Genomic DNA, 26,424 nt, shown 5'->3' on the forward strand with positions numbered 1-26,424 from the left:
TTTTTTCCAGACAGGGTTTCCCTGCATATACCTGCCTGTCCTGGAACTCGCTTTGTAGACTAGGCTGGCCTCAAACTCAGAGATTTGTCCACCTCGAGTGCTGGGATTAAAGGTGTGTGCCACCATGCCAGGCCCAATGTGTGTGGTGAGTGCACGTTACTGCATATGTGGAAGTCAGAGGACAGCTGCCTCCTTTCACCACGCTTGTTCTAGACATTGAACTCAGGTTGTCAGGCTTGGCAGAAAATGGCTTTACCAGCTGAGTCATTTTGATGGTCCCATAAAAACATATATTTTAAAAATGTCACTGGGCAGTGGTGGTGCACACCTTTAATCCCAGCACTTGGGAGGCAGAAGCAGGTGGATTTCTGAGTTTGAGGCCAGCCTGGTCTACAGAGTGAGTTCCAGGACAGCCAGGGCTATACAGAGAAACCCTGTCTCGAAAAAACAAAACAAACAAACAAACAAACAAGTCCTTAGATCATCCCTCAAAACATTTTTTTCTGTCTATAAAACAGTACCAACATATTTAATAACAGGGCTTGGTAGTAAGTTCCAGGACAGCCAGGGTTAACCAGTAAGACCCTGTCTAAAAAAATCAAAACAATCCAGGCATTGGTAGCACACATCTTTAATTCCAACACTTGGGAGGCAGAGGCAGTTAGATCTCTGAGTCCAGCCTGGTCTACAGAGCAAGTTCCAGGGCTACAAAGAGAAACCCTGTTTCAGAAAACAAACAAACAAAAACAAAACAAAACAAAACAAAAAAAACCAAAAAAGTAAAATAACTCTTCATGTACAAAGTAGGGTCTGGGAATATGTCTCATAATTCCAGTCTTTGGGAGGCAAAACCAAATGACTCCACATTCAAGGCCAGCCTAGTCTACACAGTGAGTACCAGCCCAGTCAAAACTATCTGCAAGACCCTGTCTCCAAGAAACACAACAAAAAGCCCCAAACCAAAAACTAGATTGAAAATTTCTGCCATAAAATTTAAAATTTGTTCCAGAAAGAATAGCTATGTCATCATTTGTTTTTCAAGGCAGATAACTGCCCCAACAGTGGGGCTGACTGGCAGAAGCCAACCTCTTCCTCGGACTTCTGTACTGTCCCTGAAGGAGGCTGCAGGACATCTCACTTATTTGGGGACCTGACACTTGATCCCTACATCCCAGAAAAGCAGTCTCGAGGAGTGGCTCACACCCTTACAATATGTCGTCTTTTACCAGGACAGCTCAGCTGGAAGTTCTGAAGGTAATCCTAAGACTTATCATCTGTCATGAAGCAGTGTGGTTCAGTGAGAATGGCGCCCCCGGGTATCAATACACAGCTTCGGTTTGAACCATTAAGAAAGGTTAGTAGGGGGCTGGTGAGATGGCTCAGTAGGTAAGAGCACCCGACTGCTCTTCTGAAGGTCCAGAGTTCAAATCCCAGCAACCACATGGTGACTCACAACCATCCGTAACAAGATCTGACTCCCTCTTCTGGTGTGTCTGAAGACAGCTACAGTGTACTTTCATATAATAATAAATAAATCTTAAAAAAAAAAAAGAAAAAAAGAAAGGTTAGTAGGGAAGCCGGGCAGTGGTGGCACTCGCCTTCCCGGAAGCCGGGCAGTGGTGGCACTCGCCTTTAATCCCAACACTTGGGAGGCAGAGGCAGCCGGATTTCTGAGTTCGAGGCTAGCCTGGTCTACAGAGTGAGTTCCAGGACAGCCAGGGCTACACAGAGAAACCCTGTCTTGAAAAGCCAGAGAGAGAGAGAGAGAGAGAGAGAGAGAGAGAGAGAGAGAGAGAGAGAGAGACGGTTAGGAAGTATGTCACTGGAGCAGGCTTGGAGACTTCAAAAGCCTCCTGCCATCCCCAGTGTGTTTCCTGTGCCCTGCTTGGCATGAGCTTTTAGCTGCCTTTGGTCCATTCTATCAATGACATCACACTGACCAGACCAGGTGAACTCAATGTAGCAGCTGCACTGGGCTTGTTATAAAGCATACATACATCAAAGAAGAGGAAGTAAATCCAACCAAAATTCAAGGGTGGAGACAGGACCCCCAGAAGCCTGGGCTTCGAATCATCATCCAAGATATGGCACTGTTTCTATTACAGGGATTCATGGGTCCAGCAACCAAGGGGTGGAAATGGCACCACTCCTTACAACTCCCAGTGACACAAAAACCCTGGTGCTTGCTTTCTAACCCTGCAACATGGTCCTCTGCTGGCCAAGAAACTTTGGCTACCAGAACAGGGAATGCTTCTGCCCAGAGGCACAACAAACACCCCACTGAACTATGACGGTTTGGGCTCCTGATATTTTTGAGTCAACAGGTTAAAAAAGTAGTTACAGCTAGGTGTGGTGGCACACATCTTTAACCCCAGCACTTGAGGTAAAGGCAAGTAGATCTCTGTTGAGTTTGAGGCCAGCCTACTGTATTGTGAGCTCCAGGACAGCCAGGGCTTTGAGAGAACCTGTCTCAAAAAAACCAACCAACCACCTCCCCCATTAAAGAGCCTTAAACAAGTTCAAAGCAAGCAGTTCTTGAGTTCAAGGTGTGATTTATATCATGACCAAGGGGGGACTTGACTGCTTCTCCAAAACAGAAGTCAGGCGGTCAGAGCAGGAGATCCTTTCAGGGATACATTGGTGTGGCCATGTCACGTGATTAAGTCCAATGGGAAGTTTCAACCCAGTCCAAGTAGGAATGACAAGAGCTAACCCTTCAGGAATAAAGGGAAGAACAAGACCTATTGAGGTGCTTGCTGAGGGTGGATGGGTAGTAGAGGAAGGCAGGTACAGATACCAGCTAAGGCCACTTGATAAGTCACAGAAAAAAAGGATTGTGAATAATGTTGTCTAGTGTATACACCACACACACACTTGTGTTTACTTTTAATGGTTAATCTTGGTTGTCAACTTGATTGAACCTGGGACCAACTGACAGACACTAGAGAAGCTGTGACGCAGTGTCTGGAGATGTGGGACAGCGTCCTCCAGAATGGGCAGCACCTTTGGCCTGTCCGGATGTACAGGAGTTGGAGGTGGGCTGGCAGGATGGCTCAGTGGACTAGTGTGCTTGCTGTATAAACCCAGGGACTTAAACATAGAAAATAAACTTGACAAACTACCCTCTAGCTTACTTACATGTACATGCAATGGCTTTCAAGCCCAGCTACCATAATAAAGTAAAAAGTTAGGCAGCTGTGACTAAGAACTGTTGAAACAGCAAAACTAAAGACCGACTACCCCAGCTATGCACACTAAAGTGACAGGTGGCGTGGTATCCAAGATCTGAGTGGTTCACAAATCAGTCACCTGTGCCCTCATCACACCTGTGCCCTCATCACACCTGTGCCGAGCGTGTGGCTCAGCCAACACTCGAGCAGATGTACCCCACTAGTCGGAGGGAGCACAGCACAGCTTGTTGGTCCACATTGCTCCTTGCTGGCATTGCTGCCATGCCACCTCTCACTAAACGCTGGAACTCTGCATCTCCAGCCTTCCAAACTGGACGGAAGACAAGTGACTCTCCAGGAACGCTCCAGATCTTGAGCACAAGACGGATATAACTCAGTAGCGGGGCTTGAGGGCTAAGCAGCTACCACGTTCTCAGTTCTCCAATGCAGAGAGTAGGCTGGTTCTGTTCCTCTAGAGAACCCTAACAGAAAATATTGGCACACTCCTGTAATTCCAGAACTTGGGAGGACGTAGCAAGAAGATCAGGATCGAAGTTCAAGGTCAGCCTCCACTAAATAAAAACAAACAAGTGCATGAGACTAAGGGAGAGCTCAGGCAGGTGGTGGTGCCGCACAGGTGGTGGTTCATCACAGCACTGGGGAGGCAGAGACAGGTGGATCTGTGAGTTCACGGCCAGCCTGGCCTAGAGGTGAGTTCCAGGACAGCTAAGGTTATATAGAGAAACCCTGTCCCCAAAAGCCAAATAAATAAATAGAAAGGAAAAATAAAAAAGAGAGCCCAGAAATCAGACAGTATAAACAAACCAACAAACAAATGCAGCACCTGTTTGGTACCCAGGCAGCGCAGTTCTAGGAGATCAGGCACCTGTACAAAGTCAGAGACACACACACATATATATATATATATACATAACTAAATCTCTAAAAACAAAGTAGGCGCACGCCTTTAAACCCAGCACTAGGGAGGCAGAGACAGGTGGAACTCCTGAGTTCAAGGCTAGCCTGGTCTATGTAACAAGTTCCAAGACAGCCAGAGCTACATAGCGAGACTGGCTCAATTTCCTCACCCCAACCCCCCAAAGTTGAACAAGTATCACGGTGCCACTTACAATCAATCATTCTAAGCCCTTGGCCATACACTGAAGAAACAAGAACCACAAGAGTGGTGAAATCTATCAAAGACCTACAAAGAAATGTGACGTTTGTTTATGGAACAATCCAGGACACAAATGACATACCTCCTCAAACTGTTCAACAGACTCAGTGCAATTTCTACTAAAATCTCACACTAAAACCTCAGTGGGGAGCTACAACTGAAACCACCTTAAACAAGGACTCAGGAAGCTATTTTTTATTTGTTTTTGAGACAGAGTCTCAATATGTATGTAGTCCTGGCTATCCTAGAACTCACTCTGTATATCAGGCTGGCCTTGGACTCAGAGATCTGCCTCCTTCTGTAACCCAAGTGCTGGGATTAAAGCTGGAGCCCCTATACCTGGCTACTTAACACAAAGAGATAGCTCATGTTAGCTTAAACTTGCAATCTTCCTGTTTCAGTCCCTCTAAGTACTGGGTTACAAGAGTATACCACTATGCCTGGCCTAAGGTGACTTTAAAGTTAAGAATATTTAGCACTGCCACACGGACAGCAAGCATATCAACAGCTCCCAAGACTCAGAAATGGACAGAAAAATATGCAAACTTTTCGAGATAGTACAAATACAAAAATTAACAGGGGAGGAGGGCTTTTCAACACAGGATCTGGAGTACCCGGACACCCAGAGACCACACCCCTCACCTCATTCTAAGTCTCACAAAACCTGTAAAGTGCTTGCCTGTAAGTACCTGGGCTGGTGAGATGGCTCAGCAGGTAAGAGCACTGACTGCTCTTCCAAAGGTACTGAGTTCAAATCCCAGCAACCACACAGTGGCTCACAACCACCTGTAATGAGATCTGATGCCCTCTTCCGGTGCGTCTGAAGTCAGCTACAGTGTACTTATGTATAATAATAAATAAATCTTTGGGCTGGAGCAAGCAGGGACTGAGTGGGGACAACCGGAGTGAATGGGGCTGACCAGCGTGAACAGAGGTCCTAAAATTCAATTCCCAAAAACCACATGAAGGCTCACAACCATTTGTACAGCTACAGTGTACTCACACACATAAAAATAAATAAGCCGGGAGTGGTGGCGCACGCCGCCTTTGATCCTAGCACTCGGGAGTCAGAGGCAGGCGGATTTCTGAGTTCGAGGCCAGCCTGGTCTACAAAGTGAGTTCCAGGACAGCCAGGGCTATACAGAGAAACCCTGTCTCAAAAAAACAAAACAAAACCAAAAAAACCTAAACAAAAAAAGTATGAGGGCCTGAGCTTGACCCTAGAGTGTATGTGTTTCCAGACTCAGCAAGGCAGAGGCAGAAGGACCCCCAGGCTCACTTGCCAGCCAGGCTGGCTTACTTGGCAAAATCCTGGCCAGACACCACATCACCAATAAATACATAAATGAATGAATGAATGAATGAATGAATCAGAAAGTAAACAACAAAATGTGGACAGTGCCCGAGAAGACACACCTAGGTTGGGCTCTAGTCTGCATATTCAAGTGCACAAAGAAGCTAGGCAAGAAAGTTCCTCCATCTGCAGATGAGCACTTGCTTCAAAATGGATCAGATTTAGGGCTGGAGAGATGGCTCAGCACTCTTTCAGAAAACCCAAATCTGGTTCAATTTCCAGCACCCACATGGCAGCTCACAAGTGTTTGTTAACTCCAATTCTAGGGGATCTGACACCCTCACATATGATATGCATGCAGACATGACATCAGTACCTATTAAAAATGAGCTTAGAAAAACAATGGATCAAAGACTTAGAATTGTCAACACATTTAGGAAAACTTCAGGACTCTTAGGGCTAGATACAATTCGTAGGATTTGACACAGAAGTACAACCTATGAAAGGAAAAATGAGTAACTGAGTTAATGAACATCTTATACTCCCTTTATATATGTATCTTTATACTTTATAAAAAGCCCAGTTAAGGGCTGGTGAGATGGCTCAGCAGGTAAGACCACTGACTGCTCTTCTAAAGGTCCTGAGTTCAAATCCCAGCAACCACATGGTGGTTCACAACCATCCGTAATGAAATCTGATGCTGTCTTCTGGAGTGTCTAAAGACAGCTACAGTGTACTTACATATAATAAATAAATAAATAAATGATTGATAAAACCCTTGAGGAGAAAGAATTAAAAAAAAAAAAAGCCCAGTTAAGCCGGGCAGTGGTAGTGCACGCCTTTAATCCCGGCACTTGGGAGGCAAAGGCAAGCAGATTTCTGAGTTTGAGGCCAGCCTGGTTTACAAAGTGAGTTCCAGGACAGCCAGGGCTACACAGAGAAACCCTGTCTTGAACCCCCCCCTCCCCACCCCCCAAAAAGCCCAGTTAAGAGGGCTAAAACCCACAAACTATTGATTGGGAGAAGATATTTGCAAATTGCATACCCAACAAAGGACTAAGACCTAGAATCTTTTAAAATGATCAAACCTAGGCTGGAAGCATAGCTCAGCAGCAGAGCACTTATGGAACATGTGTAGGTCCTGGGTTCCACCTCAGCACTTCAAACAGCCACAAACACTACCATAAAAGAAGATAGACAGGTGGCAAATGCTCTAAATTTTATCAAAGACAAAGGATGCCCAGAAGATACCAGCAATTCAAGTCCCCATCACAAGCAAAAGAAAGAACTACTGCAACAGAGGCTGAGAACTCGGGAACTGAGAACACCTGCTGCTCTTCCAGAGGCCGAGTTCGGTTCTCACTACCCACATCAACTCCAGGGAATTTGAAGCCTCTATTCTCCACAGGTACCTTCACTCATGTGCATACCCACACGGAGACACACACCTACACAAAATTGAACTAGCTATATCAACCTAGAAAATGTATTTCCAGTTCCCACCCCATGTCCCCATGACCCATTCCTAGAGAAGACAGTAGCAATGGAACACTGACGCTATCTATCGGTGGTGAATACGGGCCAGGTGTTCTATGAACCCTGTGGTGACAGGCATATCTTCCAGCTGACTTCCGATTGCCAGAGCTAGGGTGGCTCTGCAGTAGTTCCACCACTGACCACGCCACCGAGTATTAGCTGGAGATCTCCATTAGCTCAAAAGAAAAGCCAGTGGCCCATGTGGTGAGCAGCACAAACTTTTATTTCCTCATACACAAGACTTCCCCAACTGGGTTGTCAGCACTACCAACCCACCTCAACTTAAGACAAGTTGTGGCCAGCTGCTCCTTCCTGTAAGCCAGTTCCAGCCGCTTTTCTGCTTCTCCCTCACCTCTGTGGTAACCAAGAGTCTGTCAGGACAATAGAAGTGCTAAGTCACACAGAGGACTGGTGCTTTGAGGAATGTACCAAGTAGGGTAATAACCCCCTTTGTTGCAAGTCTCCCCTTTGGGCGAGCCTTATCTATGGGAGACTCCTGCAGAGGGTAGAAGGTAGACATCCTGCTGCTACTCAGAGCTGCAGGGGACCCAGGGCTCCACCTGAAGGGCGGTCCCTGGGTTGGCTGTAGTAGTCATGAGAATGAGTCTGGCCATGGATCTTGTAGCATCAGCCAAGTGGACTTTACTCTTGTCCCAGAACTAGGGCCTTCCAAATGTCTTCACAGCACCTGTTCCCTTCAGATGTTCTCTAGTGGCACGGGGGTGCGGGGGTGTGGGGGTGGGGGGTGGTGTGGGCACCTCTCAAGATAGTAATCACAACTCTGCTATACACTCCAAGTACATTTCCCAGGAAGCTCAAGTGTCCAGGACCCTACCCATTTAAGTCTCAGTTTTCTGTCTCTCAAGTCAGCCCTGCTCTGCTGTGCCACAGCACACAGGCATTATGGGGGAGCTGGGGAAAGAGAGCCCACTCGGTAGAATCCTGGAGAGCTAGGGAAGAGGATATGTATGTGTGTGCAAAATACGAGAGAGAGGAGATAGATACAGAGCCTGGGAAGATAGCTGGCTTCCACCAAACCAAAGGATTTATTAGGACCACCCGTTCCTTGGAGATGCTGAGCACCCCCTACTCTGACCACGTCCTACAGACACAGTTAATCTCTCTGATGTTGGATGACAACTCTGGCCTGCCCAACACTCACTGCTGGGTCCCTGAGCAGTCAGGTCTTTGGGAGCAGTCTGAACTGATGGGTAAGGTCATTTGGCTAGCTCCTCAGCCATTGCTTTTCGCATCTTGTCCTTGAGGTAGGCGCTTTTCTGCCATTCAGACTTCAGATCCAGCCATTCATAATATGGGACCTGGAAGAAGGTAGTAGAGACAGGTCACATGGACTACGGAGTCTTTTCCTGCCTTTACACGACCAGTGGCCCTTCCCACTCTGTCAGTGCTGCTGACTGACAGCTTTAAACATCCAGTCCTTGGCCTCAAAGTCTTCAGGAAGAGTGCAGAGTGTGAGGCTATGCACACAGAAAGGTCCTCTGGCTCTGGCAGGGACAAAGAGGTTGCAAACCAGACAGGTCCCAGCAAGGCTACTCAAGAAAAGCTGATAGAAACTTTATGTAGCCCTCAAAGCTCTGAACTTTCTCTCTGGAGGAAACTAAGCACTTGCTGTGATCTGAGCACTGAGGTATCCCTGTGCTTCAGCTCCACAGTCACACAGCAGCAGTCAGTTACAGGTCTGAGCCCTAGTTCCAAAGGCAGAGCAAGAGGTCCCACGGCTGGGCAGCACTTCCGGTGTAATGTACCCACAGGAGGCAAGCCAAGCTTGTGTGTGTGGAGTGGTGTGGGGTAAGGGGAGGTACCTAGCTTAGGCTCCAGAGCTGGGTATCTAACCTATATGCGTCTAGGGGATTCTCCCTCTGCAGTGTCCCCTTGCTCAACAGGTACTCACATCTACTACCAGGAAGCCTGCAGCCAGCACATGTCGACGGGCCAGGACAAAACGGCCCAACAAGTCCTTGCTTCTGCTGTTGAAGTTGGGGAACTCCCAGCGCAGGAAAGCGATCCTAGCAGGAGAAAAGGGTACTTATAAAGCATGTTCCCAGGTCAACCCCCGCTGTATCCCTACCCAGGCCACGCCCAGGGAGCCCCGGCCACATACCTTTTAGCTCCTGGGGGCAATGGCTGGTTCCCCACTGGCTGGGCAAGGTGGGGAGCAACGAAGTTTCTTAGGGGCAGGAAGTGGCCGTCGGCATCCAGGAGCACCTCTGCATCTGCAGGGAGGGGACAGGGTGAGATGCTGTAGGTGATGCCTCAGAGACCCCACAGTAATCCGGGTTGTTGCTTGATATACCATGCAGGGTTACAAAGGCCCCTGTAAGACTTAGACCCTGGGGGCTGGAGAGATGGTTCAGTGGTTAAGAGCACTGATTGCTCTTCCAGAGGTCCTGAGTTCAATTCCCAGCAACCACATGGTGGCTCACAACCATCTGTAATGGGATCCAATGCCCTCTTCTGGAGTGTCTGAAGACAGTGACAATGTACTCACATACATGAAAAAAAGGAAGACGACTTAGACTTTTTCCCAACAGAAGGGGAACCCTTACCCAGCACCCAGCCATACTGTGTGGCCACCTCCAGGCTGCCCTTGTCAGTGTTCCCCAGCAGTGCCTTCAGTGTCTCCTGCAGCTCCTTCTGTAGGGGTGTCATCTTTTTATTAGAGGGTGAGGGGATGGGGGCTACAGCTGAGGCTGGCAGGAAAGGGCCTTTATATTCAGGGTGCTCCAGCAGGGCGGTGGTGTTGATGTGGACCAATTTCTGGAAGGTACTCTGGTCCTTTGGAGACTTGCTCTCTGGGAGGGAGAGAAAAAGGTAGGCTGATGTACAGCAGCAGATGCAGAATGGGGACCACAGGAGATACAGCAGTAGCTTCCACCCAGCCATGGGCTGGTGTTCCCAAGTTAAGATCGGAGGCCAACTGCAGGGAGTGGTGGGAAAAGGCCGGAGGTTGTGCTCTGGCCTTCTTCTGTCTCTGCTCCCGTTTCTTCCCTGGCGGGCAGAGCAGAGCCTCCATGTTACAGTAGAGTGCAGGGACAAGCCTCACCTAGAAACCGAGCGTGGAGTCCAGGATGGAGAACCGTGTGCAGCTCTGTCTCGTGCACGTGCTGCAGCACGCACAGCGCCCACACCAGGTCCACCTGCAGGGCCGGCTCCAGGCTCCCCAGCACGGGGTCCAGCTTCTCATGCACCTGCGCAAGGAGCACAGTGAAGAGCAGGCTCAGCCAGCGACCACAACGTCCTAGGGAAGTCTGCCGCCAACCTGTGGTCCTGACTGTCACACTCCTCGTGCCTGAGTCCAGGATCCTGGTGTTATTTAGCTACTTTACTCACACCTTGTCCAGAAGCAGAGACCCAAGGTCTCAAAGCCCTTGTGATACTCCCCAGTGATGAAGTAAGACTATTTCATCAGGCCATCTAGATGGTGATGTAGCTGTTTGCCCTGGCTGGTTGCTCTCAGAATCATACCAGTAGTTTACCCATTCTCCCATGTCAAATGTTGTGCCCACTCCCACCCCCTACTCCTAGACAGTGGCCTGAGCCAGAAGTCAGCATGTCAGGAGTGGCATTTCAGTGCTCATACCATGCTGAAGAACTGATCCTCTTCTTGTTCAGGATGAAAGTTCAGTCGGGCAAAGGCAAGAAGAACGCTGCACACATGGGACAGGGAGACATCCTGCACTCTGCTGAGGAGGTGCTATGACATTAGACGGACAAAGTCAGGGCCTAGCGGCCATTTCTCCCCTCTCCAGAGCTCCAACTGTTCAACCAGAGGCAGCTTCAGGTATCCAACTCCCTGATAGTGGCTGTAGAAGCCGTCTGACAGCTACAGGGTCACATGCACCCAGGCATCGTGCTTGCATACAATACTACTCAGAGTGGTCAGTAGCTGGGAGTACAAAGCTGCCCCCCCCCCATACAGCCATGGCTGCCCCAAGATAAATGGAACCAGGACACTCAGGAACAAAACAGGCAACTGCTAAATGTTTCCCCTCACTATTAGACATGACTTTCCAAATCAAAGTAAGAGAAATCTGTATTTACGACCCACAAACGAGTATTTTCAGCTTGGCTTTGCCTTCATAATTAAGCAGCAGTTCCCTACGGAGGCCTCTACAGATAACCCTGCGGTTCTAACTCACCTGAGTAAAGGCTTCAAACAAAGGCAGGTTGAGCCACTTGAGGAAGGCAAAGGACTTGGCGCAGCGGGCCACCTCTCCAGGCGTCATGCTGGGAATGAAGGGCAGGAGGTCAGCAGCCAGGCGCTGGGACACTTGGGTTTGGTGGAAACTGAGCTTCCCTGGGGAGGAGCAGACACCAGCGATCACCTATGGGGGAGGTCAACGTCCCACAGCCACCGTTCCACCCCACCTCAGACGTCACATCTAGGGGCTTGATGTCTGTGACTCCATTTATCCCTGAACCTAGCATGGGGAACAGAGCTCAGGAGTCACAGAGTTTCTATGGCAGCCTTCTGGGCCAGTGCTTGCCATCATTAGGAGAGGCACTGAATTTGACACAGCTGCAAGTGTCTCTGGCCAGGGCTCTCTCTTCTTACCATAGGCGTAGGCCAGGTCCAGGAGCATGCCTTTTGTCATCGGGAAGGGCTTCTGTACCAGGTGGTAGGAGATGGCCCGCAGCAAGGGCACCGACCGCCGGCTCTGTGCTGCCAGCGTCACTAGCACCTTCCGCAGCTCATCAGGGCCAAACTGCTCCACCAGCTCCAGGCACTGTCAACCACAGCCGCGCAGGGATCAGCTGAGGTGGTTGGGATGAGCTGGGGGCAGGGGTCCCATCCAGTGCAGCCCCTGTGAGACAGCAACTGGGCCTGAGCTGACTCAACACAGGCCTGGCTGCATAGAATCAGCCTTCTTGCCTGCCCAAGGGACTCCTGGACCCAGAGTGCAATGTCTGCAACCAAACTTATCCCTAGGTCCCAGGGCTGGGGACATAGGGCCCATGAGCAGCAGAGCTTGCTGTGGCAGCCATTTGGGCCAGCTCCCATCATGAGAGGATAGGAACTGAATTTGACTTGACTGCAGGGATAGCAACATGGAAGGAGCAGTGGACAGAGCCATCTCTGTTCTAGCTAGTAGCCGAGCTGTGCACGGGATGGCTCAGGTCTAACCAGAACTCCTGTGTTAACTTCAGAAGTTGCCCACCAACCCACTGCTTATGCTGATGCTGGGTTTACATGGCTGGAGCCCTTTCCCATGTGATGTCTGAGACTGAACAGAAGCTTTCAGGCTCCAATCTCATTTCCCTTTCCCCAGAAGACACCCAAGGATGAGGCCTAAAGTCCCAGGAGGTCTGTTCTCAGCCCCATACCTTGTCTTCCAGGTGGTTCATGAGTGACTCTGAGAGGTGCCCTGCCATTGTCATCATGGTCACCAATGTACGGCTGTCGTTGATCTCTGTCCAGCGCCTCTCCAGGTGCATTAGCAGCTCGGCCAGCAGTTCCTGCGAGTGTTGCTCCTTCATGAAGGAGGCACAGGACTCAGCCAGGAAGACCAAGTGCTTGTACTTGAGCCTCCGCAGACGCCAGCGCACTTCCTGCTCCACTGACTGCAGCTCCTTGGAGATCTGAGGGAGCACTAGTGTGTACAGGCTCCGCAGCAGCTTCACGAGGGTCCCATGCCAGACACAAGTTATCTGCACAAAAGAGGACAAGCCGACACAAAGCCAGTTCCAAATGTGGTTAGCACAACTGCTCCCACCCTAGCCTCACAGGATCTGTTTACTGAGCATGCTCCTGCAGCTCCAAAGGATTTAGTGCTACACCACAGGTGGCCGGGGTAGTCTGCCATTGCAAGAAAGAGTTGCAAGTGTTAAGAGAGTCCTTAATGTAGATTCAATCTGATGTGGCCGCAAAGCCATATGGTACATTCATGAGCTGCAAGCTCAACAGATAAAAACACAGGTCAGAGAATGTGAGCCTCGCCTCCAACAGCACCAGCTTTCTGGCCAGTTCTGTGATAGACTTACTTCTTTTGCTTACAATGACACATTTTTAGGTATTGGAGAAAAGAAAGAAAACAATGACAAATAAACCTACAGTTTTTCTTCAGAAAAATTATTTCTAGCCAGTAAGGCTCCAACCCTTCTACCATTCTTCAACAAGTTTCTGGTGATGTGGCGTTGTCCCTAAGTCTCAGAACAGTCCTGAGTCCAGATCCTGTTCTAATGCCACTGACTCTCTTCTGAAGACACTGATTCTTCTGTGCATGTAGTGACTCAGGTCTGAGGAGCTATGGGGAAAGGGCACTTTGACTGAGAGCCCAGCATCACGAAGGGCAAATGGTGTGATGAGAGTGACTGTCATTACTTGTGCAAAGTCTCTCCACCTCTCATAGCCTCTGATAGGGAAATGGAAAACCCAGTGGAAGGAGGTGAGCTGGGCCTGGAGAAGCGGCTGTCTAAAGGGCTGAGGAGACAGGGCAAGCACTGCAGTAATCCCAGTCCCTGGCAGGACTGGGTGGCTGCAGCTTCACGTCCTTAGACCTTATGTTTGCACACACAGTGGGATTAGCGTAGAGTCTCAAAGAACGCTGGTGCCTCACACAGGAAGAAGTGGAGCTCTGCACTGAGGGAGCCTGCTTGGAAGCTGCGGGCATGGGGCCTCTCCGACTCTGCATATCTAGGCACAGAGGCTTTAGAGCTGCAGTTTTCAAACCTGGACAGCAGCAAACCCCACCATCATTTTACACCATAAAGACCTGGTTCCAGACCTCAGAGATAATTTAGAAGGCAACCGTGCTTGCTAAGCCCGGTGAATGGAGAAAAATGACTTCTGTAAGGTGTACTCCAACTTCTGCATGCATTCTATACGAACACAGGCAAAACAAGTTAACTATTTAAAACCACAAACACTCCGTCTCTACTGGGATTGTCTTATAACTAACTCTGTAAAACAATGTTCAGTCTTCTATTTTAAGACTTTTGGGCTAGTGAGATGGCTCAGCAGTTAAGAGCACTGACTGCTCTGAAGGTCCTGAGTTCAAATCCCAGCAACCACATGGCCGCTCACAACCATCTGTAATGAGATCTGATGCCCTCTTCTGGTGTGTCTGAAGACAGCTACAGTGTACTCATACAATAAATCAATCTTTGGGTCAGAGTGAGTGGGGCTGGAGCAAGCAGAGGTCCTGAGTTCAAATCCCAGCAACCATATGATGGCTCACAATTATCTGTACAGCTACAGTATACTTACATACATAAATAATTATTAAAAACCAACAACTCAGAACTCAAACCTCATAGACTAGGAGTTTATTAAGTTTATTTTATGGGCTGGTCAGTGGTGGTGCATGCCTTTAATCCTAGCACTTGGGAGGCAGAGGCAGGCAGATTTCTGAGTTTGAGGCCAGCCTGGTCTACAAAGTGAGTTCCAGGACAGCCAGGGCTATACAGAGAAACCCTGTCTCGGAAAAACACAAAACAAAACAAAACTTTATTTTATGAGCTATCTACTCAGAAGAGACAAGTGAGTCTGACCTAATGCTGTATAATCTATGTAACATGCTTAACAAGAAAGAGTTCTTTCTATACTATCTATCCTGTTAAAAATAGCCACATCTTACAGTGATTTAAAACCTACAACATTTAGCCCAACCTTTATCACATGGACTAGGAAGTGAGGGTCAGTCTGGCCAGTGCAGGTTTGTACCCCACTTAGCTGATGGAACCCAGGGAAGAGCTGTGTGAAGGAGTCTTTCCTCACACTGGACACAAAGTGGCTGTGGTTGAGTAGGGCTGCAGAATCACACAAATAGGCCTTATCTCATCCTCACTTTTATTCTTTGAAGGTCTGAATGTGGCAAGAATGTAGTCCTAGGTCTAGGGACCCTCCATTAACCATACTGCATCTCTTCTGACTTCAAGGAAGTACAATGGGCAACCAGATATTGAGAGATTGGTAGGGATCTAAGTCAAGGCTCTGCTGTTGAGCAGGAAGTACCAAGGGAACTGGGAAGAAGCAGGCTCATCTCCTCTACTCCTGATAGCAGGCCAGTGTTGGGCTGCTTGTCTCTGAAGTACCTAACAGGCTCCTGAGAGGATAAACAGAAAGCACAGCAGGGTTCTTTGAAAACTAGAGTAAGAAATGCCAAGGGAATGCCTTGGGGGGGGGGGGGTACATACATACTTATAATCTCAACATGCAGGAGGCAGAGGCAGGTGGATCACACACACACACACACACACACACACACACACACACACGTGGGAGGCAGGCGGGTGGTGGGAGATAGATATCTATGGAGGACAGCCAGGGTTTCACAGAGAAACCCTATCTTGAAAAACTAACCCCCTAGCCCCAACCCAAATGCCCAAAGCCCTGTCTACAGTCATTACCAGTGGCTACCCCGCCCTGCCCATCCCCCATGCACACAGTAACTGCTCACCTGACTATCAACTAGCTTGACAAGTCGCTGAAAGCGAGCATCCTCTGCAAGCAAGGCCTTTTCCTTTGGCTTCTCAGACAGCAGGTAGGACAGGCGGATGAGGATGAGGGCCGCGTGATTGTGGTGCAGGCTATGGTCAGAACCCAGCAGCTCCAGCAGCTGCTCTGGTCTGGAGGCTTTCTCAATGAGGAAGTCCAGCTCTTGGTGCTCTGGGTACGGAGTAAACACCTGCTCTTTCCCCAACAGCTCCGCCAAGGAGCCCGAGGAGGGGGAACTGACAGAGGACGTCAAAGTCTTGCAGGACACTCCAGCAAGTCTCAGTCGGCCAACTGGGGCAACAGTAGGAACTAGGCGGGTAGCCTCTCGAAGCAGGCAGGTACACCGCTTCATCAGGCGAACGGCCATGATGCTGGGCGCAGGGAAGAGGGAGGGAGGGAGGGAAGACTCCTAGTAGGTGACTCCGAAGTCCTGAAAAGAAAACGGAGTATTACAGGACACCATGACAACGGCAGGAAGACCCAGCGATTCTAAACAACTGCCCTCAATCATTACAGCCATTACATATGAGACAGCACTTTCTGAAGCATAAGTCTCGGGAGCTTCTGCTTCAGGAGAGAGTGGTCAGATAGCACAGCTCGGCATTCAGCCCCGGACGCACCAGGCCTGGTTGTACTTTCAAACTCTCCAGGTCCTCCTCAATGCTTCCTTCATGCAAATCTGGGCACGTTTCTAATTTTAAAGGAATCCAGGATCAAAAAATTATTGGCTTAAATATTCTAAGTCGAACGATTCTTCCAGATAACCAAAATTCAGTCCCTAGCATCCTCATTGAGGGACTCACAACTGCCTGTAACTCCAGCTCCAGGGACCTGACTCTCTCCCGGGCTGTGTGCCTGCATGTGTCCCCGTGTTCACTTATATACATAGAAAGAAACAAGACTACAATTACTTTACATAGCTAAGGATGACCTTGAACTTCTCTATTCCTCTTGCGGCCACCTCCCAAGTGCTAACATTAAAGATAGCCAATCACTCCTGGTTTATTCAGTGCCGAAGATCAAATCTAGGCCTTTATGTGAGCTAGACAAGCAGTTCCAACTGAGTCACACCCCAGAACCCTTAAAGCAAAACTCACAAATTGAATCGATCACCGCAAACAAGCCCTAACACCACCCAGAGTCACCACCTTGCCAATCTTAATCCAACCCCTACAATACAGGCTCTGTTCCAACTACACTTCACACTTTTATCTCACAATGCAAAACTGGCTACTGCGTTCTCTGCCAATCACAGGGCACGGCATTGCCTTTTTCTAAGTCCTGCAAAATGTTACCTTTTTCGAGAACACGCTACATAACCACATGACGTTTCTTTCGGCAAGTCTGCCAGTCTTGTTCCCTAAGGTGAGATAGAACCAAATGAGACAAGTTACTGGACTTTGCTTCAACTAAAGGAGAAAACACCTCAATTTTTTCTGCTTCCGGGATTCGGGTATATAGCTAGCTTAATTTTACTGTTATGTGAACACATTACTGCAGCTGTAAAAAGATTAGCTTAATTATACTTACACGGAAATAAAATATGGTTCAGAAGGGGGACATCTGCCCAAACCCAATATCCATCACTTACTGAACCCAGACAGTAAAGAAGCGCTGGAGAGCCGGGCGTGGTGGTGCACGCCTTTAATCCCAGCACTTTGGAGGCAGAGGCAGGTGGATTTCTGAGTTCGAGGCCAGCCTGGTCTACAGAGTGAGTTCCAGGACAGCCAGGGCTACACAGAGAAACCCTGTCTCAAAAAACCAAAAAAAAAAAAAAAAAAAAAAAAAAAAAGCACTGGCAAACTACCGATTTTCAAGACCTGCGACTAAGTAAATATCGACCCTGAAACCTAAAATGCAGAAACACGAAAAGTGACTGGCAGGGGACGCCAAGGGTCACTGCGGGCAGCGGAGCTTCCCGGGATAGGCCTCGTGTCTACCGCGGGCCGAGGAGCGCGTGCGCAATCGCAGCCCGGAACCGAATTTGCAACCGAACAGCGCCCTTGGGGCACGGTGTCGAGAGTCCCTTTCCTGGCTCCCCCCACAACAGCCCCGCCGGTCCTTACTAACTGCTGCCCTTCCCAGCCACGCTTCCCGTCTCGGATACCCACGTTCAGAAACCCGGTCTCTCCAGGACGCCAGACTGCGGCGGCGATCACCCTCACTGACCTCCATCAGCCTACGGCCTCCACGCGGCCTGGCGCGCTCACTGACGTCACTGGCGCGCCGCCGGAAGCTAGGTGGCCCAGTGCTCCCGGACGGAGGCCACGCCCTCCGCCCCTTCCGCAGTCGCCATCTTTGTTGCGCTCAGGCTTCCGGTACTGGGAAGTGTAGTGAGATCCTGGTCGTGGGAAACGTAGACGGGAAGGAGAGGGTGAATTCTACACGGCAGGGCACGTCGGGCCAGAGTCTCCTACTTGTGCGGAGTTTGGGTAGCGACTCTGATGTCAGCCCGTTCTGCCCCACTCCCTTGGGCCTTTCACAGGTCCTGTAGGAGAGGCGTGAGTTGGGACCGCCGTGTTGACTTTGGGGTTCGGGGCGGGAAGGCATTGCCAGGTGTCGGGTAATTACAGAGAAGCGAGTTGTAGCTCCAGCTGAAGGTCTTTTCGGAAATGCAAGCAGTTTGTCTAGATTAAACAAGTAAAGGACATACCGTATACAACGGCACACCGATAAATTGCTGTAATCTCAGTAATGGAGGCAGGAGGCCGAGGGCTAGCCTGTACTACTGTGGAGGCCCTGCATCAAGAAGCAGAATAGCCGGGCGTGGTGGCACACACCTTAAAACCCCAGCCAGGAGACAGGAAAAAGGATCTTTGAGGTCGTGGCTAGCTTGGTCTACATACCAAGTTTAGGACAGCCGGGACGACCTGGAGAAGGCCCTGCCTTAGCGCACGGCAGGACTGAGGAGATAGTACAAAATGCTGGGTAGGATGGTTGGGAGGTGAGTTTTCCCAGTAATCCCAGTGCTAGGAAACCACAGACGGCATCTCTGGGACAAAGGTGTATGTGTGCATGAAGAGATCACAGGAAAACTTGGGGAAATTTGTTTCTTCCAATCATGTGGGATCTGGGAATTGAACTCACAGTCAAGTGGCCCCTAAACTAACTGTCTGTTTTCCTAGACAGCGTTTCTCCTTGTAGCCTTGGCTGTTTTGGAACTCGCTGTGTAGACCAGGCTGGTCTTGAACTCACAGAGATCCCCCTCCTTCTGCCTCTGGAGTGCAGGACAAAAGACATGCCCCACCCCCACCCCCAGGTCCCCACTAAGTTATCCTGCTGGCCCTAATTTTGTAGAAAGGAAAATTTAACTTAAAATTTTCCTTGAAAAATCTTTATGTTTGTAAGAGTGTATTACTTCTCTCCTTTGTGGCTAAAATCAAGCGTAAACGCTGGTTCTTGTTAATAAAAGATTGCTGAATTATCCAGGGAAGCTTCTCTTGCTTTAGCCTTACAGTAGCTAGCATTATATTGCCACACTAGCTTTACCTTGGTGGTTCTTGTTTAAGAGTCTCATGCTGAATTCAAAATTTAGCTCAAAAAGGTCAGAGATAATATAGATATAAAACTCCTAAGGGGAAACACATTTTTACTATCTTGGATTAAACAGTAGTTTCTTAGTAGGAAACCAAAAGCAAAAATGACAAAAAGGAAAAACAAACAAACAAAACAAAGATAAAATGGACCAGAAAGGAAATGAAGGGTTGCAGTGGTGGACATACCACCACAGCCAGCTGAGAATGTATAAAATTCTTAGTGCTGGGACTGTTGTCTTGGAGGCCTACTGCCTCTGTTTGCTAAATAGGCCTAGTCCTGGAAGCTTCTAGCCTCTGTAGAATCTTATCTAGGCCTAGAATGTTTTCAGCCTCTGAGACTTGTTGCTGAATAAGCTCACCCTTTCTAGCTTCTTTTGAGCTGGTCAACTCAGCTGTTCTGGCTCAAAACTCCTCTCCACACTCTCCACACTCTCCACACTGACTGATTCAAGCTGGCTTCTTTCTTGGCCTCTTGACTGTTTTGCTTGAACTCCTACTAACTTTGGCAATCTGTTGTAATCTTCTGGGTCCTCATTCTCTGGCTCCTGTCTTCACTTGTGTCTAATTTATTCACTCGGCAATCTGCCTCTGTACAACTGTCGCAGTAAAACCGCTTCCTTCCTTTTCTCTGCGCTGCCCCTCAAGTAGCTTCCCTTTCCTCTTGTGAGAGTTGGGCAGATCATATTCTGTCAGATCCTTCTCTGATTCTTCACTTCACCTGCCACTCAATTAGGTAGACATCACTTTCAAACATGGGTGCTTCCTTCTACAAACTTACTTTACTGTCATTGTTTGGGATTAGAGCTGTGTGCTAAGAGCTGCCACAACTACAAACAGGTTTTCCAGTAAGTAACACAGTCTTAGGGTTCACAGTGTGATCAGATATTCTGTAACAGTGAAAGGCTGGAGCCTCTGAAGACAGCACCTCCACTCAAGGCTCCTTAAAGCTGTGAGCCACCCTCATCTCATGCCTATACCTCGCCACAGTTCCTGGAACCAACCCCAGGCTAGACCAGGTGCCAGAGGCCTTGTAGCCCCAGGACTATGGCAGCTAGAAGTATGGGAATGGGTTCATTTTCTCTGCCAATTAAATAATTAAGTAGGAAAGATGTGTTATTGGGGATCTTGGGGAACCCCAGGAGAGCCATTCTATGGCGCCTAGGGAATCAGGGTTCTTCCTTAGGGTTATTAATAAAATAATTTAGGACATACACACAAATGGAAGCCTAGGACAGTTAGAGTTCAAAAAGAAAACCCCGGGGCCGGTCAGCCATAAACCTCAAAGCTGCCTGGGGACTGGAGAATAGCCCTGCAGCTTGAGCTGGGCAGTTCACAGGTTAGCCACCGGGTGGCAGGCATCCATGTGGCCGGGAGCTAGAGCCATGCAGCTCAGATAGGGTCAGCCACCATGTTTGTCAGGCAACCTTGTGCTGGGGAGTAGAGCTTTAGGAAAGGAGCAAGGAACCCCAAAGTGTTAGGGGATTTAAGATGGACTTTGGCCAATGTCTTTGTTAGGTTGCTATCACTGTGATAAAAACCATAGCCAAAGCAACTTGTGGTTTACTTGACTCACATCACACATCATCATCAAAGAAAGGACAGGAGCTCAAGGCAGAAACTGGAGCAGAGGCCATTGCTAGGGTTGGTCTTGTGCAAGATATGCTTAGATGCTGCTGAGTTCTGTGACCAGGATCAGGTTGTAATCTGGACATGGGCATTGTATTGACCAACGTGCTGTAAAGAATGCTTTTTTTTTTTAAGATTTATTTATTTAATGTATATGAGTACACTGTAGTTGTCTTCAGACACACCAGAAGAGGGCATCAAACTCCATTACAGATGGTTGAGAGCCACCATGTGGTTGCTGGGAATTGAACTCAGGACCTCTGGAAGAGCAGTCGGTGCTCTTAACCACTGAGCCATCTCCCCAGCCCCAAGAATGCTTCTTAAGGCTTACCCTGACTCTGTTGCCTGCCTGTGGATATTGTTCCCCTAACTGGGTTGCCTCATCTGGCCTCAGTGGGGAGGAGGTGCCTAGTCCTGCAGTGACTTGAGGGAATGGAAGAAGGACCACTGGTCCTAACGTGAATGGTGTGGATGCTGAAACTGAACTGGCCTTGAGCTCCATGCACAGGTGACCTGCTGAGCCACCTGAGCACACAGTAGCCAGCAGAGCTACTGCACCTCCTCACCTCAGACCCAAAAGGCATAGTCAGGAAGCAGAGAGAAATGAATGTTGATGGTCAGCTATATTTTTTATTTTTTTTTTGCAGGGTGGGGGGAGAGGGTTAGAGACAGTCTTTAGAGCAGTCCTGGCTGCCCTGGAGCTCACTGGCTGGCCTCAGACTCAGAGATCCTCCTGCCTCTGCCTTTTGCATGATGTAATTAAAGATGTGTGTGAGATGGCTCAGAGGTTAAGAGAACTGGCTGCTCTTCCACAGGTCCTAAGTTCAATTCCTGCAACTACATGGTGGCTCACAACCATCTATAAGGGAACTGGTGCCCTCTTCTGGCCTGAGGGTGTATATGCATCAGAGCAGTCATACTTTAAATTAATAATAATAATAATAATAATAATAATATGTGTGCCACCATGCCTGGCTTTGACTTTCTTCTCTTTATTTATTTTGGTATTCCAGTCCCCAGAATGGTGTTCTCCACCCCTTCCCTCCCATTCACATGGGTCTTTTCTCCTTGTTAAAGTCATCTAGAAACATCTTTTTTTTTTTCAGTGTATGAGAAGAACAATTTTTTTTTTGTTCTTTTACCAAATTTGTGTTTTTCTATTTGACAGATATCTATACTTTTTCTGAGTCCCAAATGGAAGTGAAATTATTTCTCTTCCTTCTTTCTTTCCTTCCTTCCTTTTAAAAATTATTTACTTATTTTATGTATGTGAGTACACTGTAGCTGTCTTCAAACAGAAGAGGGCATCAGATCTCATTACAGATGGTTGTAAGCCACCATGTGGTTGCTGGGAATTGAACTCAGGACCTCTGGAAGAGCAGTCAGTTCTCTTAACTGCTGAGCCATCTCACCAGCCCAGAACAATTATTTTTTATTGGATGTTTCCTTTATTTACATTTCAAATGTTAATATCCCCTTTCCTGATTTTCCCTCCCCAAACCCCCTATCCCATTCCCCTTCCCCCTGCTCACAAACCTACCCATACCCACTTCCTGGCCCTGGCATTTCCCTATACTGGGGCATAGAGTCCTCACAGGACTAAGGGCCTCTCCTCCCATTGATGACTGACTAGGCCATCCTCTGACACATATGCAGCTGGAGCCATGAGTCCCACCATGTGTACTCTTTGGTTGGTGGTTTAGTCCCAGGGAGCTCTGGGGGTACTGGTTGGTTCATATTGTTCCTCCTATGGGGCTGCAAACCCCTTCAGCTCCTTGGATCCTTTCTCTAGCTCCTTCATTGGGGACCCTGTGCTCAGTCCAATGGAAGGCTGTGAGCATCCACTTGTGTATTTGTCAGGCACTGGCAGAGCCTCTCATGAGACAGCTCTATCACGCTCCTGTCAGCAAGCAGTCTAGAAACATCTTAATCAGCACACCTTTGCCTCCCAAGTGCTGGGATTAAAGGCCACCACTGCCTGGTATCTTTTTTTTTCTAATGATTTATTTATTTTATATATGTGAGTATACTGTCACGGTCTTCAGACACATCAGAAGAGGGCATCAGATTCCATTATAGATGGTTGTGAGCCACCATGTGGTTGCTGGGAATTGAACTCAGACTCCTGGAAGAACAACCAGTGCTCTTAACCACTGAGCCATCTCTCCAGCTCCTCCATGCTGATTCTAAATTCAGTCAAATTAACAATTAAAATTAATCTTCCCAGTATTTGGCCCTTAAGATGGCAAAGCCATGTGACCTTCCCTTTATTATGACTGGTAGGAGGCAAGAAAGGAGAGACATGAACAAATATCTACTCAGCCCAGATAGGGAACCAATGATGGATCACAGTAAGAGACTGCCAAAGTCCAGCTTGATGAAACAATGAGTGTTCTTTGGGTTACTCATAGCAGTATGAGTGAAGGTGTCTTAGTTACTTTCCTATTGCGGTGATAAGCCACTATGATCAAGACAACATACAGAAAGAGTTTATTGAGAGTTTACTGTTTCAGAGGGTTAAAGTCCATGACCATCATGACAAGGAGCATGGAAGTAAGCAGGCTTGGCACTGAAGCAGTAGCTGAAGGTTTGCATCTTGATCCACAGTAGGAGGCAGAGAGAGAAAGAACCTACACTGGGAATAGCATGGACTTTTGAAACCTTGGTGACACATCTCCAAAAGGTCACAGCCCCTAGTCCTTCCCAAAGAGTTCCACCGGCTGATGACCATGCATCCAAGCACAGGAACCTATGGGGCCGTTCTCATTCACACCACCACAGAGGGTTACTTACAGGAGCAGAAGTGACTCGAGACGACTTAACTACCGAAGCCCACCCTAGTGTGAGCAACGGCTCATGAAAACTGGGAACCTGGAGCATACTGTGCAGCAGGTAGGCAGCTCCATGGGCTGGGGAGGGTCCTTTACAAGTAGCTTGCTGGTCTGAGTTTTTTTCCATATGGCTTACTGGCCCAAGAGTGTCTTTCAGCAGTTTTTACTGCTTATATACATTTGAGGAAGGAGGAGCCTAGCACATGTGATCAGTTTCAGAAACTTCCTGAAAGTTTTGTGTTGTTTACTTCCTGAGTTTTAACTAGCTTCTCTGCAGGATGGAGCTTTTGAGTTTTAGCTGGCACCCCTTTTTAGAAAATCCCATGACTTTCTAGGATTCTCTCCAAGATGGAGGATTTTTGTCTCAGGGGAAATTGCTATAAAACACTACCCTAGTCTGATCCAGTTCATTTGAGATGCAGCCAAATCATAGCTTCAGATGGGTGTAAGAAATATTGTTTTGTGTTTTTCTACCCAGGTAGCTAGCCTAACAAGGACCCATATTTCCCAAGTCCCCTCCTCCCTCTTTATACCCATTAGCTAATTGCGTCAAATGTCAATCCCATCAGTTATGAAGTTGAGCTCCCACCAACGGGAAGAAACACAGTCACCATTTACATCAGAGATGAGAGCTGGAGGCCATTTTGGCTAAGAGTGCTGCTTTCTAGCCTGGTTTGGCTTCTGATGCATGCTTCTTTTTGCAGAAAAGAAATTGCCTTGCCCGTGCTGACTTCCTTTTGCTTTTTTCATGTGCTTCTTTGTGTGACAAGATGTTTATCTTCCCAGCATAGAGACTTGAAAGGGTGGTTTCCATAGCTTCAAATGGGGACTGATCATATGGGAACTTCTGCAGGTTCAGATGGGCTGGTCACCACAAAGACCAGGCACAGGATTAGTGTGGGCTGGACCTCCCAGATCAACTCATGACCTCCAGGTACGAGAGAGGGGATGGTGGCTGAATTCAGTCACCGACAGTCAGTAGTTTAATCGATCATGATTATGTAATGAAACTTCCTAAAAGCTCTGGACTTGAATGATGAGGAAGATTTCTGGTGTGCCTGGTGGGTGTCTGTCCCATAGGGACATTCCTGCATCTTCCACCCCTTGGCCCCTCCTTACTTCTCTTCATCTGTGTGGGGTTTTGAATAAGAGTGGTCCCCTTAGGCTCAAAGATTTAAATGTGTGGCCATTAGGGATTGGGAGGTATAGCCTCATTGTTGGAAGAAATGTGTTACTAGGGGTGGCCTTTGGGATTTCAAAAGCCCAAGCCAGGCCCAGTGGCACCCTCTCTTCATGCTGCCTGTGGGCTCTGATGTAGAACTTGCAGCTCCTTTTCCAGCACCACATCTGCCTATGTGTCATCAGGCTTCCATCTTGATGATGATGGACCAAACCTCTGAAAATATAAGCCAATTAAATGTAAGCCCCAATTAAATTAAATTAAAATCTTATAAGAGTTGTCATGGCCATGGTGTCTCTTTATGGCCATAGGTCATCGAGTAAGACAATCTGGCTACTCTTGATCTCTGTCCTTCATGACCCTTTATAAGCTCAGTGCTTGAAGTGCTTTTATGAGTTATTCTAACGGCTTATTTAACTTGAAGGTATTTCTGGAGTAATTAGTGTCAAGGCCTGGGCTCTGGCAGTCCTAACAAGCCAGGCTGAGCCACCTGCCCTCAGCACACCAATTAACGATCATTTAGTAGTTACAAGCTGAGGAACAAATAAAGAGGCCCATTGATTCCCTAGCTCCATCTTTGAGGTCCTGGGTGAGGTTTAGACTTACATAGGGGACAAGAGGCATACACAGCTGAGCAGCCCTGGGCAAGATGTGGTCCCGCCCATCACTGACCTGACATTGTCTCTTCTCCAATCTATCCAAAGGTAAGGTGGTCTGGTAAGCTGTCAGCATATGTGAACTCTCCTCTTGGGAAGTTTGCATTGCTGTGATAATGACCATGATCAAAAGCTACTTGTGGTGAGGAAAGGGCTTATTACAGTTACAGTTGTAGTCCATTTTGAAGGGCAGGAATTCAGAGCAGGAACTGAAGCAGAGACCATGCGGGAACTTTACTGGCTTGCTCACCCTGACTTGTTTCGCCTAGTTTTATTTACTTATTTTCTAATATACCTACAGGGCTACCTGCCCAGGGATGGCACCACCCACAGTGACCTGGGTTCTCCCACACCAATGACTAATCAAGACAATGTCCTACATGTCTACAAGCCAATCTGAGGGAATCTCAAACGAGGTTCCCTCTCCCTGGGTGACCTTGGCTTGGGTCAAGTTGACAGAAAAACAAAACAAAAATAAAAACAAATAACCAGCACCAGAGACAGATTTCTCCTGACTGGACAGAGCTTCCGCCCTTTGATTCTCCCAGAGTGAGAATGTCTCAGTAGCCTGATAGCCAAAGGGAGGGGTCATGAGTCTCTCTTTAGAACATCTCTACTTCTAGTTACAAAGGGACGGTGGAAGTGGGGCGGCGCTAGACTTGGAGCTGGTATCTGAAGCTGGAGTCTGATGTGAATCTGGGCTGATTGTCAGCATTGGCAGGAGCTGTGCGTTATGCTGCTTGTCTGAGTGGGGCACACATGCCTTGCTGGAGAGCCTATACGATGCTGGCTGGGAGCTGTGTCGGTGCATGGCTGACCTTACCCTGTGCACTCGATTACTACGCCTTGCTTCCTCCACGCTTCCACGTTAGCTAAGGCTTCAAGGCCTTGACTCCCAATGCTGGCTAGTCTTCCATCAACTTTACATAAAACTAGTTATCTGAGTGGATGGAACCTTAA

The 26,424-nt window shown here is 48.3% G+C and overlaps 1 protein-coding gene and 2 non-coding genes across 11 annotated transcripts; all 3 read right to left on the reverse strand.

Moving 5' to 3' along the window:
- Positions 1-7,379: 7,379 nt before the first annotated feature.
- On the reverse strand, positions 7,380-17,866 carry Tbrg4 (transforming growth factor beta regulated gene 4). Of its 9 annotated transcripts, none has more exons than XR_001779944.1 (13): positions 17,747-17,864; positions 16,931-16,995; positions 15,598-16,065; positions 12,524-12,847; positions 11,754-12,003; positions 11,338-11,495; positions 10,779-10,892; positions 10,242-10,386; positions 9,745-9,990; positions 9,300-9,411; positions 9,090-9,204; positions 8,340-8,496; positions 7,380-7,548 (listed from the first exon to the last, which is right to left on the reverse strand). XR_001779944.1 is itself a non-coding variant. In NM_001130457.2 (13 exons), exons 3-12 carry the CDS (start codon positions 16,000-16,002, stop codon positions 8,395-8,397), a joined length of 1,893 nt encoding a protein of 630 aa, NP_001123929.1. In that variant the 5' UTR covers positions 16,003-16,065; positions 16,931-16,995; positions 17,747-17,849; the 3' UTR covers positions 7,380-7,548; positions 8,340-8,394. The 9 variants fall into 9 exon arrangements, 8 of the variants coding, with proteins under 8 accessions (NP_001123929.1, NP_001349643.1, NP_001349645.1 ...); NM_001130457.2 differs by having other exon boundaries at positions 11,754-11,925; positions 17,747-17,849; NM_001362714.1 differs by lacking the exon at positions 17,747-17,864 and adding an exon at positions 17,166-17,394 and having other exon boundaries at positions 11,754-11,925.
- Positions 11,590-11,722, reverse strand: Gm24313. The gene has a single exon (XR_003949907.1). It is a non-coding gene; the product is annotated as a small nucleolar RNA SNORA5 (small nucleolar RNA).
- On the reverse strand, positions 12,101-12,201 carry Snora5c (small nucleolar RNA, H/ACA box 5C). Its single transcript, NR_034042.2, has one exon. It is a non-coding gene; the product is annotated as a small nucleolar RNA, H/ACA box 5C (small nucleolar RNA).
- Positions 17,867-26,424: the final 8,558 nt, after the last annotated feature.

This window comes from Mus musculus, chromosome 11 (genome assembly GCF_000001635.26).
Source record: "Mus musculus strain C57BL/6J chromosome 11, GRCm38.p6 C57BL/6J".
Classification (NCBI taxonomy): domain Eukaryota; kingdom Metazoa; phylum Chordata; class Mammalia; order Rodentia; family Muridae; genus Mus; species Mus musculus.